Here is a 15,134-nt window from a genome sequence, read left to right as displayed (position 1 = left end):
AGTGAAAAGACAGTAACATGTAGTCACAAGCTAGTCACAGCTTGCTTTAACTAGCCATTCTTCAGTCGTTAATTTCACATGTCTGATAGCTCTGTCAGTCTTGCATATCCTTAAATTATCTGTCTAGACAGGTTGCATAATAGCTTAGAACATATTTTTGAGTTTCAAGCTTATTTTCTTCCAACTTCAATAACTGAATTTGCAGCATACTATGGTTATACACATCTAGAGTCTTAGGACATGAAGTTTAATCAAAATTGAATTTATAAACTACTAATTTACAAAAACAGTTGTCTCAAGGATGCTTTATATTGTAAGATAAAGACCCTATAATATTATTATAGAGAAAACCCAACAATCAGACAATCCCCTATGAGCAAATACTTGGCAAGTGTAGGAAGGAGGAACTCCCTTTTAACAGGAAGAGACATGTGGTGGAACCATGATCAAGGAGGGCCAGCCATCTGTCATGACTTGTTCAGGGGTGAGGGTAGAACCTGAAAGCTGAGGGAAGTCCCTTAGCAGACTAAACCTTTAAGTTTCTAACCCATAGGTTTTTATCAAAAATCAAAGTCTTAAACCTAATTTAAAAGTACAGTTAACTCTGCTCACAACTGTGCAGCAATGCACAATTCGAACCACATCATCAAGTTCAACAATGACACGACTGTGGTGGGTCTCATCAGCAAGAACAAGTCAGAATACAGAGAGGAGGTGCAACAGCTAATGGACTGGTGAAGAGTTGTCAAGAGCACCAAATTCCTTGGTGTCCACCTGGGGGAGAACCTCCCCTGGCCCCTCAATACCAGCTCCATAACTAAGAAGGCCCAACAGCATCTCTATTTCCCACAGAAGCTGAGAAAAGCCCATCTCCCACCATCCATTCTCACCACCTTCTACAGAGGGACTATAGAGAGCATCCTGAGCACGCACACCTTCATACATCAAGTTGCTTTTTGCATACTTCTCAGACTTTTGCACATTTCTATTGCACTGTTGTGTCTGCACTGTCTTGTGTCTGTATCATTCTGTTCTGTATGGTGTTGCACTGTCTTTGTTTTGTTTTGTTTGCAATTTTTTCACATTGCACCTTAAGTACTCCGGTGCTTATTGTCTGTTATATGTCATATGTGGCACCATGGTTTGGAGGAACGTTATCTCATTTCACTGTGTACTGTACCACTGCACGTGGTTGGAATGACAATAAAGCCACTTGACTTGACTTGTGTCTTTCCCAAATGCAAACTGGAAGCTGGTTCCATGGGACACAGGGCGAACAGTTGAAAACTGCCTCCCATTCTACTCTTGGAAAGTCTAGGAAACATTAGTAAGCCAGCAGCCTGAAATTGAAGTGGTCTATTGGGATAGTATAATACTATGAGGTCTTTAAGGTAGGATCATTCAGGACTTTATATGTAACAAAAAGGATTTAACAGTAAGTCAGTGAAGAGAAGCTAATACAGTATGTGAGATGTATAATCTTTCCTTCTAGTAGTGCTCTCACTGGGGTACTTTGGATCTTTAAAATATCCTGATGATAAGGAATTACAATAGTCCTGCCTAGAAAGAGTAGTATTACAGCAGGATTTTCCAAATTTTAGCAAAACTGTGTAGACGAAAGGAGGCAGACCTAGATATTTGATTAATGTGTCATATCCTATACAAAAATGACTCCAAGATTCCTCACAGTAGTATAAAACTTTGTTAATTTGTCTGGATTTATAACTTTAAAACAACACAGGTTTTTATGTTTTTTAAAGGGACATGTACACAGGAAGCAATTCTGTGGTTCCCTGGTTATATAACCCTCTAATGTATAAGTCAATCAACTGTCATGTGTTAATCAATGATATTATTTGCTCTCACAGGTAGTGGGTTCAACTCCTTCCCTTCAAATTGAGAAAGTTTTAATTCAGGACTCACTCAGTTTGCATTGCCAGTGGTTAATTTTTTGTTGGGACTCGCAGTCAGAGAATATCATTAAGTATCTACTATCTGGGGCTCACCCCATCACTGCAAATCACTTCCTGTGTGATTAAGACATGTCTGCAGTTTAAATAATTGATTTGTGCCGTTTGGCTTCATTAACAAAGATGACTATCATTTGAACGACACAAACTTTGTAGTATTTTTTTTATATCTGCTAAAGGTTTTATGTATTAAATGAAAACTATTGGACCCAGCACAAAACCTTGTGGAACTCCATGACTAGATTTCATTTGTGAAGAAGACTTTTTTATACAAAAAAATGGGAATCTATCAGATAAATATATTTCAAACCAGCTAGTGCATTTTCTACTAATGGTGTACACTATTCCCTGTAGTAAAATGTAGTAAAAAATTTCTGCCCACAGTCCAGTGTGCTAGATTGTTAACGTCTAGGGTATACCTTATGTTTTACCATCCACTGACTGAGATCTATTGATCCATCCACAAAAAAGGGATGAATCAATAGTTGTTTCTTCAGTAGGAAATATTTAACTGTTCATTAATCAGGCTTTTGAGCAACAGATTTGGGAGTTTTTTAGCTCTATTCTTCACTGTCTGTGCAATCAGGCCTGTCAACTCAAAACAAAAAGTCAAACTGAATATGCAGAGATTCTATGTTCTCTCCCTCCTTTTCTCTCACAATGCAACGATTAATAAATTATAAAGTGTATATGTGACTTGTTTTCTGTCTTGAGATTTTGGCCTAGATATTGACCAGCAAACCTATTAAAAACAGAGCATGTTAACTACCAGACACCGTGATGGTAATAGATGCTACTGTAGAAACAAATATGTATAGTTAAAGATCACTATAGCAAATGAAAAGTTCTGAATAACAAAGTAAAATGAGGCACAGTTCAAACCACCGCACGCAAAGCTAACATATCACAACTCTATCAAAACTATGTCATTGAGAATAGAGTGGAGGCTGGAAGTTGGGTCGATCTTTAAAGAACAGTGAAGTAATCATCAATGAATACTGAATAGTATTTATTGCTTAAAATGCGTTTCCCTACTTTTTTGGCATCAGCTGATCAATTTAGATGAGTTTCAAATAACCTTTGCTGTTAATGAGCCAAAGATCTGCCAATGAACAACCCCATAAACAGAAGACACAGTGATATCATGGTAAAACAGATGGAAGAATAAACATACTGCAACAGAGCATTACTGAATCCCCATGGAATTCATTGGGTGCTCTTTTTAAGTGAACATGCGATTAGAGGGGGGAAAAATGCCAGTGTTTACACAAGCTGTCAACAGACTTTTCTCTGCAGAGGGCTGGGGACATTTCAGCTCTGGCCTGTTTGAACAGCTATCGGTGGTATAGTCAGGCAGCACAATCACCACACTGTCCTCCTATCACACCTTCAGCCGCCCTCTTTCTTTTTCCCCATTTACTTCTGCTTCTCATACTCATCTGAGTCAGTAACATGTTAAAGCCTTTAGTAGGATGACTCAAGAGTTTAACTCAGCATGGATCAAAATGACAGATCACTGCCTAGATCACTATGAATTATGAGGCTCTTTCCTGTGGTACTTGTAAAAAAAAAAAAGGCAGTAAAATCCATTTGGTTGTCATTCACTACAGGGCAAATGATGATCCATTATGAGCCATGCACTGGGTCCTGTGGGACACTGGCATTGTATGATGGCCCCCCACTCACATATTCGCCTTTTTTTCCCTCCCTTCTCTTCCCTTCCTGAGGGGGGCTGGCGTTTGTGGCACCATCACTGTGGCCCACAAGGCTAAATGAGTCCCATGTGTTTGATGGAGGGGAGCAGTTGCAGTCACGCGATACAGCCATGGAGGCATTTCTCCAGGAATCGATCTTTAACTCTGGGAGGGGCAAGCTATAGGAACTTAGACTGGCGTCTCTCCTTCTCTCTGTCACTTTATTTTGCTCTCTTGTCCTTCTCCGAGCCAGGAATGTGGGCACACAACAGATTCCAGCAGATTCTGGTGATAAGCACTTGGAGAAGTGTGGAATGGGGCCCACTTCTACCAGGGTTGCCCCTTGTTTTGGTGTTTTGGGATTCTGTTGCGTAGTGACACTAAAGGGGCCCGGGTCTGAGATTTTATTGTTTCCAAACCATTAGCGTTGTCAGAGAGAACTAACCTTTTCTTAAACCTAACAACAGCTGCAATATTAAGAAAATAACTGACATGGAAAAAGAGATTGGATTTTGAGTCGGAAAATTATTTTCAGACATAAGCCAGCTGAGATGGCATGCAACGCCAGTGGAGTTAATCAGTGCAAAGGTTCATTCTTTGCTCATTTGCTTAAATCAAACGAGATCTGATCAAAAGCTTCCGTCCTGGGATGAGCAATCATGCAATGAAGATGAGTAAGTTGTTATGAGCACAATATGGACCACCGCAAGGACAGATGGGTTTAAGTCCACATTAAGGGCATTTTTAAAAAATGTTATTATTGCATTAATTGTGGCCTATATCTAATTACGGCTAAACACTTATAATCAGGGCCAGCTGAGGTTAAGTTTTCCATTAAAACTCCAGAGGATGGTTTCCGTGAAAAGTAAAACAAAAAAAATCTTACCACATAAATAAATAACAAAAACACAGAGACTAAACTAAACTAAAATTTATTTAGGGCATCTAAACAAGGCTATGTGGTATGTGTGTCGGCCCCATTAGAGTTTTGTAAATTTGTTTGTGGTCTAATTAGCACATGCAGAGTGCAAAAGTGTGCTGTCCGGAATTTTTGCAATGGCTCGTCCAAATCCTTCAGTTTTCTCAGAGCATTTGAAAAGAAACATGAACCATGGTTCAGGGTGCCTCGCTTCAGATTTTGGAATTTCTTTTAATCCTATATATGTTCATCTATATAAGATGTGCCACAGTTATCTTGCACACCTCATGTGAACTATTTTTTGTGAACCTTGAGGACAAGAAAGGGTCATTATGTCATTATACTGTGGGCTTAAGCGCCCAACTCTGCACGAAGTAGCGTGATACCATAGTCATTTTACATGACCTCTCGGAAACCTCAGCGAAATCCCAACATGATGACTTTGTGTTTCCGTGAGCTTCCCATCAAAAGCACAGTGGTATCCTCAGTGAAGGCAAAGCATCAGCTAACAGCTGGGCCTCAACGCACTCACAGCGAACCTGAGGTGAAACCACAACCACATACGCATCTTTAACATTTCTTCCAAGCTATAAGGCAAAGGGCCAACATCCACATAACAGGTTGACTTTGATTTGCTGCAATGCCACCTGAGATTCATATAAATAAAGACGGGAAGGTTTTCAAACCTCTACAGCTGACAGCATGCCCTGTGACTGGGTTGCAAAGTTGCAAAGTAATGCCGGAAAAGTTTGTGGTGTCTTTCCAATTCTTTGAAGTATCTGCCGCAGGGTGCAAAGGTGACCCCACTGGTTTTTAACAGCCACCATCACACTAAACCCTAACAGCTGTACAGTTTGTCCACTCCCCAGAAGCATCCCACCACACAATAAAGTAGCCTCCCATGAAGAAAACAGTCCTAAATAAACACATAGTAGTAGCAGAGACGCTGCCCCCAAAACAAAGTGAAGCAAATGCCAGGAGGCATTTGTCATCCTTCATGGCCACGAGGTCTGCAATATTGAAGGGTTACATGTAAACAGTACAATTTCGGGGTTTTCTGGTTTCTACAACTCAGCAAGGAAGTGTATGACAAAATCCAAAATGAACGGGTTTAACACCAGAGACAAATGAAAAGTATGCATTGGCTTCACCGCAGTATTGTATAATGACATGCTGGTTGTGGCGCTATGCATGCTCACTGCAGTGAAACCCCTGGAGAGCATCCAGGTGCTGTACAAAGTTCCAGTATACAAAGAGGGTACTGGAGGACATTCTTGAGCACCCTCACTGTAGTAACTGTGAGATCATCCGGATCTCTCACTGATGTACCAAGTGCATCTCTTACTGATTCACAGCTGCTGGCATTTGTATAAACAGAGCAAAGAGTGGTTTCTTTTTCAATAACTCTTTTTTACTGCCTGAAAGGTTTTCTCCATAAAAACTCGAAGGCAAGCCAAAGAAATTGCTAACTAGCTCCCTTGTTACCCCATTAGTAAAACAAGCAATTTCAGTTTTGATAACCCTTCAGTTTGGCTGAAATATAATACATTCAAATGTCCCGGCGCAGCAGGATAATCAACTGTACGAAGACAGCGTACAGACCCCTCAGGGTCTGACTTTGTATTTATCTTCTGACTGGTGCACTGATGGCCACTCAGGTCAGGCTGTCCAAACACAACTCTGACCACTCCAAAGAGGGAGTGGGACCCATGTATACCCCATCCATGTCTGTGTGGCTTGGTATTTTAAGGCCAATTAACAGTGATTCACTGTTGGACAGTGGCACGCATGGGCTGTGACATCACTGAAGTGGCCTTAGGGAACTGGTTGGTTCTTTTCTTGGACTTTCTGTTTTAGCAGTTGTGGGCCAGAGCAGCTGAGATGACATAACATGCACCATTATCTTTACCACAACCTTTGCACTACATTACAACTGACCTTTCAAAGCGAAAAACCATAGCTCAGGGGCATAAAATAGACTTGAATGTAGACTAAATGGATAAAAGCGTATGTGAGGAAAAACTGCCCTGTTTGCATTTTAAATCATTGCACTTTATTATGCATTAGAACTGAAGTATACAGCGTGTTCATGAGCTTTTAGCGCACTTTGCTATCTATCTGGGCAAGTCACATCATGAGCGTGGATTAAAAACAGGCATTAATTTTGGGAATTGAGTGGTTAACTAAACACAGTTGGTTTTTCTTAAAAACACAGTGCTGGAAAGCAAAGAGTAATGATGAGTGTAAATTAAATGGATCACCAAAGCACGGGAGATAAGTGTATCATAATGAATTATTGCGACAGTTTTATTGCGAGCAATGTGTACTATATGTGTTCACACCAGTGTCTTGGTAACTTGACTTACTGACTGGGTACGCAGAATGTCTGTGCGAGCTTGACATTGCTGCATCGCTATCTCTTCATCAGTACATTTGAATGCGGTGGACCACCCGAGCGGAGCGCTGTGTGTTTGATTGTGGGATTACTGTGTGGAGGAGAACGTGTTTTGATTAGCCATACTGTAATCTCCCGACAGGGATTCTTCGTGGGCTTGGCGCACTCTGGTGGGCCGTGTAAAGATCCAGCCAAATAACAGCCTCGCTCGAAGCAGAGCGGCGTGTTGTCTGCTTATCTCCACAGCTGTCCTCAGCTTCTCACCAGCAACAGCCACAAGCTAGAGCTGCAGGCTTCACTGGCTCAGAGGCGGTCATGTCTCACACAGAAGGTTCACATTCCGCCAGTCACTGTGGACGGCAGCATCGAAGACCACGACTACCTGCACAGAGGCGCTTTGTCCATGGCTACCTCGCTTGCTGCCAACATCGTGCCAATGGGAGTGCGAAAGATATTTATCTCTGGACATCGTATAAACCACTAAGGCATATTTCCACCTGCCTTTCAAACTGGAATGGAATTTAGCCCCAGCGTCTCAAACTCACAGATTCTCTACATCATGGCTGTGATTCATAAACAAAGTCATTACGTAATCTGTTGCCATCCAGCAAGATAAACATCAATACTACACAATAAAATCTGTTTTTCCAACTTAAAAGAAGAAGAAATGCAGACAGCAATGATTAATGGCACATTAAAATCCTTCCATGACAAATAATTACTCATGAAGAGGAGTCATTTGAACAAATCCAAGGCATGACTAAATGTGTGGTGACTGGTTCATTCAATGGTTGGCTACTGATTGTGTTGTACATTGGATTTACACACAAGGATCCTGGTCAGGGGTTTGGCTGTGTCAACTGAAAGTGGAGATTGCATAGCATAAGAGCTGTGGCTGAATGTATAGTTACTTATAGTTAAAGCGGTCACATGAAGAGAAGCCTTCTCAGTAACAGTTAAAGTCAAAAGAACGCTTCCATGCTCTCTGAGCTGGCCTTGATACGTGGTGATAGAAAAAGCATGACCATTCTTGGATGATAGTTCGCTGGTAGACAATCAAACAAGGGAACTACCAGCATTTTATTAACACCTCAAACCACGCTCGTGCTTCCAGCTGAAGCCACCGAGCCAGTGTTTTTAAAAGCAGGATTCATCTACCCTCCCGCTGACTGCCAGAGTCAATCACCCCGTCATCAACCCGACTCAAACAACCTGCCCCTAATCAAAATCAATGACTGCTTCCAACACTTTTTGACGGGTGACAAATAAAACACTTTGGAGAATCTGGTGTTTGTCTACCTGAAGAGATGTTTCTTTGTGTGGTCGCTGTTGCGCTACTGCTGTGGTCATCCTGGGAATTTGTCCACGTCTGATTGGTTGTGATTATGTTTTCCAAGTGCTGAGGGATGTCTTTGTTTGCACAGATGCATCAGGGTTGTTATCCAGATGTGACAGAGCTGTTGAAGCCAGTGATGGATGACCGGGAACTATGAAAGAGCGGTGTGGTTCTTACATTGTGGTGTGTTCTCAGCCAGTGCTGTACATGTGCGTGTGTGTGCTTGCGCGTGTATGCGTCCGTGCATATGTCTACGGCTACACCACATGCATGTGCGCGCTTTTAAAGTTGATGGGTTTTAAAATAGGGAGTGAAAGGGAAAAGAGCAGCAGCCAATCAGACCTTTTTAAGAATCACTTTTTTTCGAGTTAGCAACAGATTCTGTGGACTGCTAATTGCCTCTTTTGTCCCGTTCAATAACACAAAAAGTGGCCAAAAATAATGACCGAAGTCAGTTTGAGTTCACACACTTGTTCATTAGTGGAGCCTCAATGTCTGCTACTCTTCACATCCCACCAAGCTGTAATACCACTGTTGGAGACACACTGGAGATACTGGAAACTAAGCTTCCTTAAGTGACACGTCAGCTAGCCTCACAATGGTTATGCAACAGCTGCATCTGCGAGCCAAAGCACCAGCAGCACAACCCACTAAATAAAACCAAGAGGGCCTTCATCACACCATGGACGCCACACTTCACAGCAAGTAGTCAGTGACCAAAGGCTCCAGTGCGCAGGGCCTCAATTTGGATACGTGATGGGCAACTGGTGCTAACATGCAAGAGCTGCATCCAATAAGCATCCAATGGGTTTGGGAGAGAAGTGGCTCCTCACAAACAGGCCTTTCATGTGGTCGTCAGTTTAAGTGCTCTAATGCTCGGCGAGACACTGAGGCCTAGTGCAGGGAAATGGAACAATACATTTAACCACATGAAGCACAGCGCCCAGGATTACTTCTGCACATATTTTCTCTCTCCCGGCCTCTTTGACTGAACTGCAGTCTCTCGCTTTGTCTTTCTCTCCATACTCTTTTGCTCTCTTTGCTCTCCCTCGCGCAAACACACGCTGCCCCTGCAAATGAGCACCGCTATAAACAGGGAATTTCTCCTAAACCCTCTTTATACACATGCACACAGACGTGCACAGTGGATGACACATTACAAAACAGAGCTTATCGTTCATGTAGAATTACACCGTTGTGCATTCCAAGAAAAATACACCACTCGCAAGACAGTGCAATATAATTATAATTGGTTTTACAGGAATTTATGTGAGTTATTGCTGGTGATAAACTGTTTTTTTTTCTCTCCCATGTCTTTGGGTGTATTTGATAAGTACACATCTGTTTCTGCAAGTGCATGAAAGAGGAACACTTGCGTGCTCGCACCAGTCTGGCCTTAACCAGTGACAGCCACACACTCTCTCCTCCTCCTTCCCTCCCTTTAATTCTTTAAAGACAGATGTGCATACTGACAAGCCATCCCTTCATCCATCACTCGGAGAAGAAGAACAAGGAGAAAAGGAAGAAACTATACTTCATCTACCAACCCTGCCTGCATCTCAACACACCAACTAAACAAAAACACCTAAGCAGGTCCAACAATGTGTCATCTCAGGGCTGAGAACGCCCTCATCCTCCCTCAGCCAAGGCTCAGTTCTGCTCCTCTACAGACACCACCAGTAGCCTTGGGTCACCACCACACTAAAGTATACCAATGGCTTCTACCCAAACATCTGTTGTTGTTACACACCGCTGGAGATGGTATCTGCTGCTCCTACTTGAAACAGTGCAAATCCTTTTTTTTTTTTTTGTGCATAGTGGCAGCTACTGACCAGGTAGTTATGATGAATTGCCTGTCAACAGCAATTAATCATGCACACATGCATACGAACACACAAATGTAGATTTATGCCCTCTATTCTTGCACGTTCAGGCCACCATAACTTATTGTGGAAAATAATGATCTTTGGGATAAGCATAGCCATGGATAAGTGAATTAAATGGTACTTTGCTTAACCACAAGACTGTGAAAACCGATGCCAAATATTTGGTCAGGCAGAAACAGGCCTTTGTCTGTCTCAGAGAGCCACTCAGAGGACAGCTCGCCGAGCACAGAGACACGAGGAGCCCCCGTGAAGACGATGACAGCTACATGATGCCACCACGCTGCAACGACCATAACAAGCTGCGTCAGATGTACTTATGTCAATACATTCATCGTGAATATATTTTTGTGCTGTTTTGTTCTTGCACTTTTTAAATGCACACATGTGCGTTTGATTTGTTGTAAAATAGATATATATATTTCAAAATGAGATGAGGTCAGAAAAACCACCTCCTTTGTCAAAAAGAAAATGCAATTTCCAGTCACAGAGACCATCGGGTGGTATGTGTTACACGTTAAAGTCACTCTTGTCTGAATGTGCTATTGGTTCACCCAGACAAGCAAAAAATACCCTGTACTCACCCACATACAGCCCATTCTCCACTCGCTTGATGATGTCGAAGGCGTTGTCCACGTTGCCCTCCAGGATGTCAAACTTGACATCGTAACTCCCGAAGTTATAGGACCCGTAGGCTGGCACTGTTGTTCTCAGGAAGACGATCTCTGATGAATTATTCAGGGAGAAGAAGTTAAGACAGTGGGATTGCTGTGCAAAGCCGGTCCCAACTGTTGTTTTTTCTGAATTTAATTTTTTTTTAAAGAAATACAATAAAGTATGTGATGACAGTGCTTGTGTTCGTGATAGTCAGAGAAACCTTAAGGATTTTTAGCACTAGTTCTTTACACTCCAATTCAGGACATATGAGGAATGACAAGAAGTGACACTGAGAACGGCTGTGTCTGAAACACACACTGCATGACAGCCAAAAGATGCTTATCAGCTGTCGCAACCTGCAAATGATTACAGTTGTTACATATGTGGCAGCAGTTCTCTGGGGAAAGCCAGCTAAAACTGTCTTCCACTGAGGACTTCATGGAAAAGCTCATTTGGGTGTCAGAGGCAGCCGTACGGATTCTGGCAACTGTACAGAAAGCAGTTGATGGGAGCTCAGAGATTAAAGCAGATAAAATTAAGATAATAATAATAATAATAAGAAGAAGAAGAAGAAGAAGAAGAAGAAGAAGAAGAAGAAGAAGAAGAAGAAGAAGAAGAAGAAGAATGACACTGAAAAAAAGATGAGATTTGGAAAGAAAGATAAACATTTTTTAAACTTGGTGATGCTAAAGGAATTCTTCCAGTCCAGAAAAAAATTTATAGTCATGGTAAAAAGAAAAAGCACCTCTGACAGTTTAGTGTATCAAGACATAATATTAATTTTTTTTTTTAAATCATCTGGTTTAGAATAGGTGTTAAAATCATTCAAGAACAACATGATATGAACAAAAACACTTGACATATTAATCATTATATTCCATAAAAATTAATCCAAAATGCAGAAGCAGTGAAAAACTAAGGAATTAAGAGGGTATACATGTAAGTAGCAGCCACATGCTGTTAAATCAAATGTACTGCATGTGTTGTTGTTCATCTGAGGTTGGATTGAAAGACCTGCTAAGGTCTTTTTTTATTATTATTATGACCGAGGCAACTGTCTATCTGTGTGACATATATGAAACAGGAGAGGAGGAGGAAATGAAAGTCAGTAGAAGTAGAGTACATGTGTGTGAATGAGAGGGAGACAGGTGTAAAAGGGAACAGGCAAGGAGTGGAGATTGTGAAGGTAGATTTTAGGTGGAGTTTAAATGCCAATGCACAGTCCAACCCAATGCACAGTGCAGATGAGAGATGAAGAGAAGAGGGGAGGCATGGTGGAGACAAGTGTCAGGGGTAATTTTGTGACAGAAGAATAGCAGCAAAGATGAAAAGAATGGTTTACCAAATGATGTATATTTTGGTGATGGCGACTTTAACAAAAAGACAGGAGGCCAAACTGGATGTGGCAGGACTGTAAATGCTAATGCGTTGGTAGTGAGCAGGGAGGACAGAATTAGAAATGAGTACATTAGAGAGACAGCTCGGGTTGAGCAGTTTGGAGACAGTTAAGAGGTTTGGACACATGCTGAATGAAAATAATAAGAAGATATGTATATAAAACAGCAGCCAACCGCTTAGCTTCAGAGACCACAAGATATCGGCACATTGAAAACCTTTTTCTTTAAATAGAAAAAACCCCTCTTGTGTTTAGTGCTTTATTTACTTGATTATGTACCTTTTGTGTGACTATTCAAATAGTCGTGTACCTACCCTCAGGCCTTGGTAGTTCTCTGAAAGTAGGCAGGGAAATGAAGGTGTGTGACACTGAGTGCGTGGGGTCCAGAACGCAGGCGATGTTATTGGGCTGACAGGACTTTACACAGCGAACAACTTCAGACCGTTCAAGCCTCGCCGCTCTGAAGAAGTGAACAAACATACTTACCCACCAAAAACAAAACAAAAAATAATTGGAAAAGAAAACATGCACAGCCTCTGACCTTTTAGGTTCTGCTTGCTTAAAGCTAACCACCTTAGAACAAATCAGGGCAGCGCGATGCTGTTGCACAAACACTATTTGAATGAGGCAGAAGGGGCACTGAATGTAGCGCTCGGCACAAGAAAACAATCAAATTCTTCAAATTCTATGTGGTTTGGAAGAATAATAAACCAACAATGGCTAAGGCTCATGCCACAGTCAAACTTTGTAGCTTGTGGAGACTTGTGCTGTCATTGATGTCTTTCTGATCCACTATTTCAAGCTGTGTGGGAAATGAATTACTACATTTACAGAATGATCCACAACCTGCTCAGGAAAATATTTGGATTTGCAGAGCATCCCCGGCTTCACATCAGATAATCTCTTGAGGAGGATTTATGGGGAAAGGGAGTGTTCTAAAAGACTCCTAAATTGTAAGCCACATGACTAGACAACTCCCCAGCCTCTCCCCAGGGCAGCTCTCATCCTATTATTTAGGGCTTTGTTTATTCCACAGACTAATCAGTGACAGGTCGGAGGGATTGGAGTGCCTCTACTGGCTCCTAAAGCTAACGCCACCTGAAACATCACTATTAACTACCTGTCTGCTACATAAGACAGCTTTTTTAGAGAGGTTTCTAAGGCATTAGCAACCCCATAAATCAAGAGTTTGAAAACTTGTGATCATTTGGGAACTTTTGAAACAAAATAAAAGCCTTGATTATGACATTCAAGATGTTAAACTCAAGCTGAGCCTTGCTTGAGTTTAACAAAGGAGGCAAGTCAGTACACGGTTACACTGGGTTATGAAAACATCCATGTTGTCATGTATAAGTCCAGTTAATGTGCATGGCAGCCATATAGCCACACTGTGAGTCATGCCCGTGGATCTCTGGCGCTCCTCGGGGGACCTATCTGCTGCAGCTCAAAGCTCAAGCCCAAGCTTGGGTTGCAGGGCTCCTTTCATGGAGAGCGAGGAGAGAAGCCCCTGACAAAAAGTCAAGCCACCACTGGGTAGGGGCTTGTAATTAGCAATTAGCGGCGGGTCCAGGTTTTGCTCTGCTCTGGGCCAAACCCACAAAATGTTCTCCTAGTTTATAATACCACGGCCTGAGCTGCAGAAAGACCCAAGTGGGGCTCTAGAGGATGAGGTGAAAGCTGTTGGGGTAGAGAGTAAATTTATGAGAAGACAATGACCTAGAGTGAACTGCCCCCCCCCCCAACCCTAACCCTTTTACACTCAGATGGGCTCTTCAAAGCAGAGGCATCAGCTCAATGTAATTACAGTTCAGTGTAAAAACAAAAAAAACTTCTACGTCTTCATTTGTGAATATGTGTGCATTTATTTCATGCACACACACTTGGACACACATGAACATATGCGCGCCTTCTCCATGTCCCCATGCCTCACGTGGCCCAGCCCAGGAGAAAAAAACCCCAATATTCTCAGACCAGAAAGAAAAACAGACTTTTTTGGATGAAAGTCTTCTGGTCAAGTGTAGGGCCTTTTATTTTTTTGGTAATTATTATTTATAGTCAGCACATTGATAACGCCCCAACACAAACACTGCAGGGCATCATTCATTTTGTGCGCGGTGATGTTGCTGTACCGCAAATTGTTCAGACCACCGGCCAGAGCCCAGAGCCCCATAACTCAATGTCAAAAGGGGAGGAAAAAACTCCTGTACGCCACTAGACTCTTATTTTAAGGCTATCCCCAACAGGGACCAAGTGCATCCTTACTAGCCCAAACGTTCGGGACAGGAGGAACCTGAGAAATCTGCATTTACAGTTATTAAAAGCCACAGCCGCTCAGGCAGCACCCTCACAGCATGTCAAGCTATTTATAATCTCCGCTGGTGCACATTTCCCCTCTCCTTTCCCACTGCATCTCTTCTCATGTCACTTACTCAGCCTTCATTTGGAATTGTCTGTCTGTGTTGGGGTTTGCACCCGCAGTATGCAGTGGAAATCTGTGCAACGGGAGCTAAAGAGATGTGCACGAAAAAAATCACTGGTAATGGTAAGTGACATTTGGGAAGCAGGAGTAACAATGCAAAGTCTGGTGTCAGTCTGGCTTACTGGAATTTGAAGGAGTGGAGTCACTCTAAGTACTTTATATATTACGTGTAGTTAGTGACTGAAGGTTTTGCTGTTTGCGATTTTTAACAGGTTTTTTTAAGCCAATGTTAAAGACAAAAATACAGCCTGGTTTGCACATATGTTTGCAGATATAATGCAGGAAACCCTTTAAAAAAAAAACAAGAAAATTAACTTTAATGGCATCTAATAACATTAATAAATGCTGTTTAGCACTAAAATGTTTAAAATACTAAAACACTTTCTTGTAATTGAAGAACTTTTT

At 41.9% G+C, this 15,134-nt stretch overlaps 1 protein-coding gene across 1 annotated transcript in view; it reads right to left on the bottom strand.

The window, feature by feature from the left end:
* Positions 1 to 15,134, bottom strand: part of fbln1 (fibulin 1) — a 32,058-nt gene that overhangs the window by 946 nt on the left and 15,978 nt on the right. Inside the window, exons 15-16 of the mRNA XM_026175304.1 lie at positions 12,565 to 12,710; positions 10,782 to 10,922 (exon numbers count right to left, since the gene is read on the bottom strand). Of these exons, the coding sequence (XP_026031089.1) occupies positions 10,782 to 10,922; positions 12,565 to 12,710 (287 nt within the window). The remainder of the gene's footprint in view (positions 1 to 10,781; positions 10,923 to 12,564; positions 12,711 to 15,134) is intronic.

This window comes from Astatotilapia calliptera, chromosome 7 (genome assembly GCF_900246225.1).
Source record: "Astatotilapia calliptera chromosome 7, fAstCal1.2, whole genome shotgun sequence".
NCBI classification, from domain to species: domain Eukaryota; kingdom Metazoa; phylum Chordata; class Actinopteri; order Cichliformes; family Cichlidae; genus Astatotilapia; species Astatotilapia calliptera.
The sequence above is the reverse complement of the archived record's forward strand: the minus strand, read 5'-3'. Positions and strand labels throughout refer to the sequence as shown.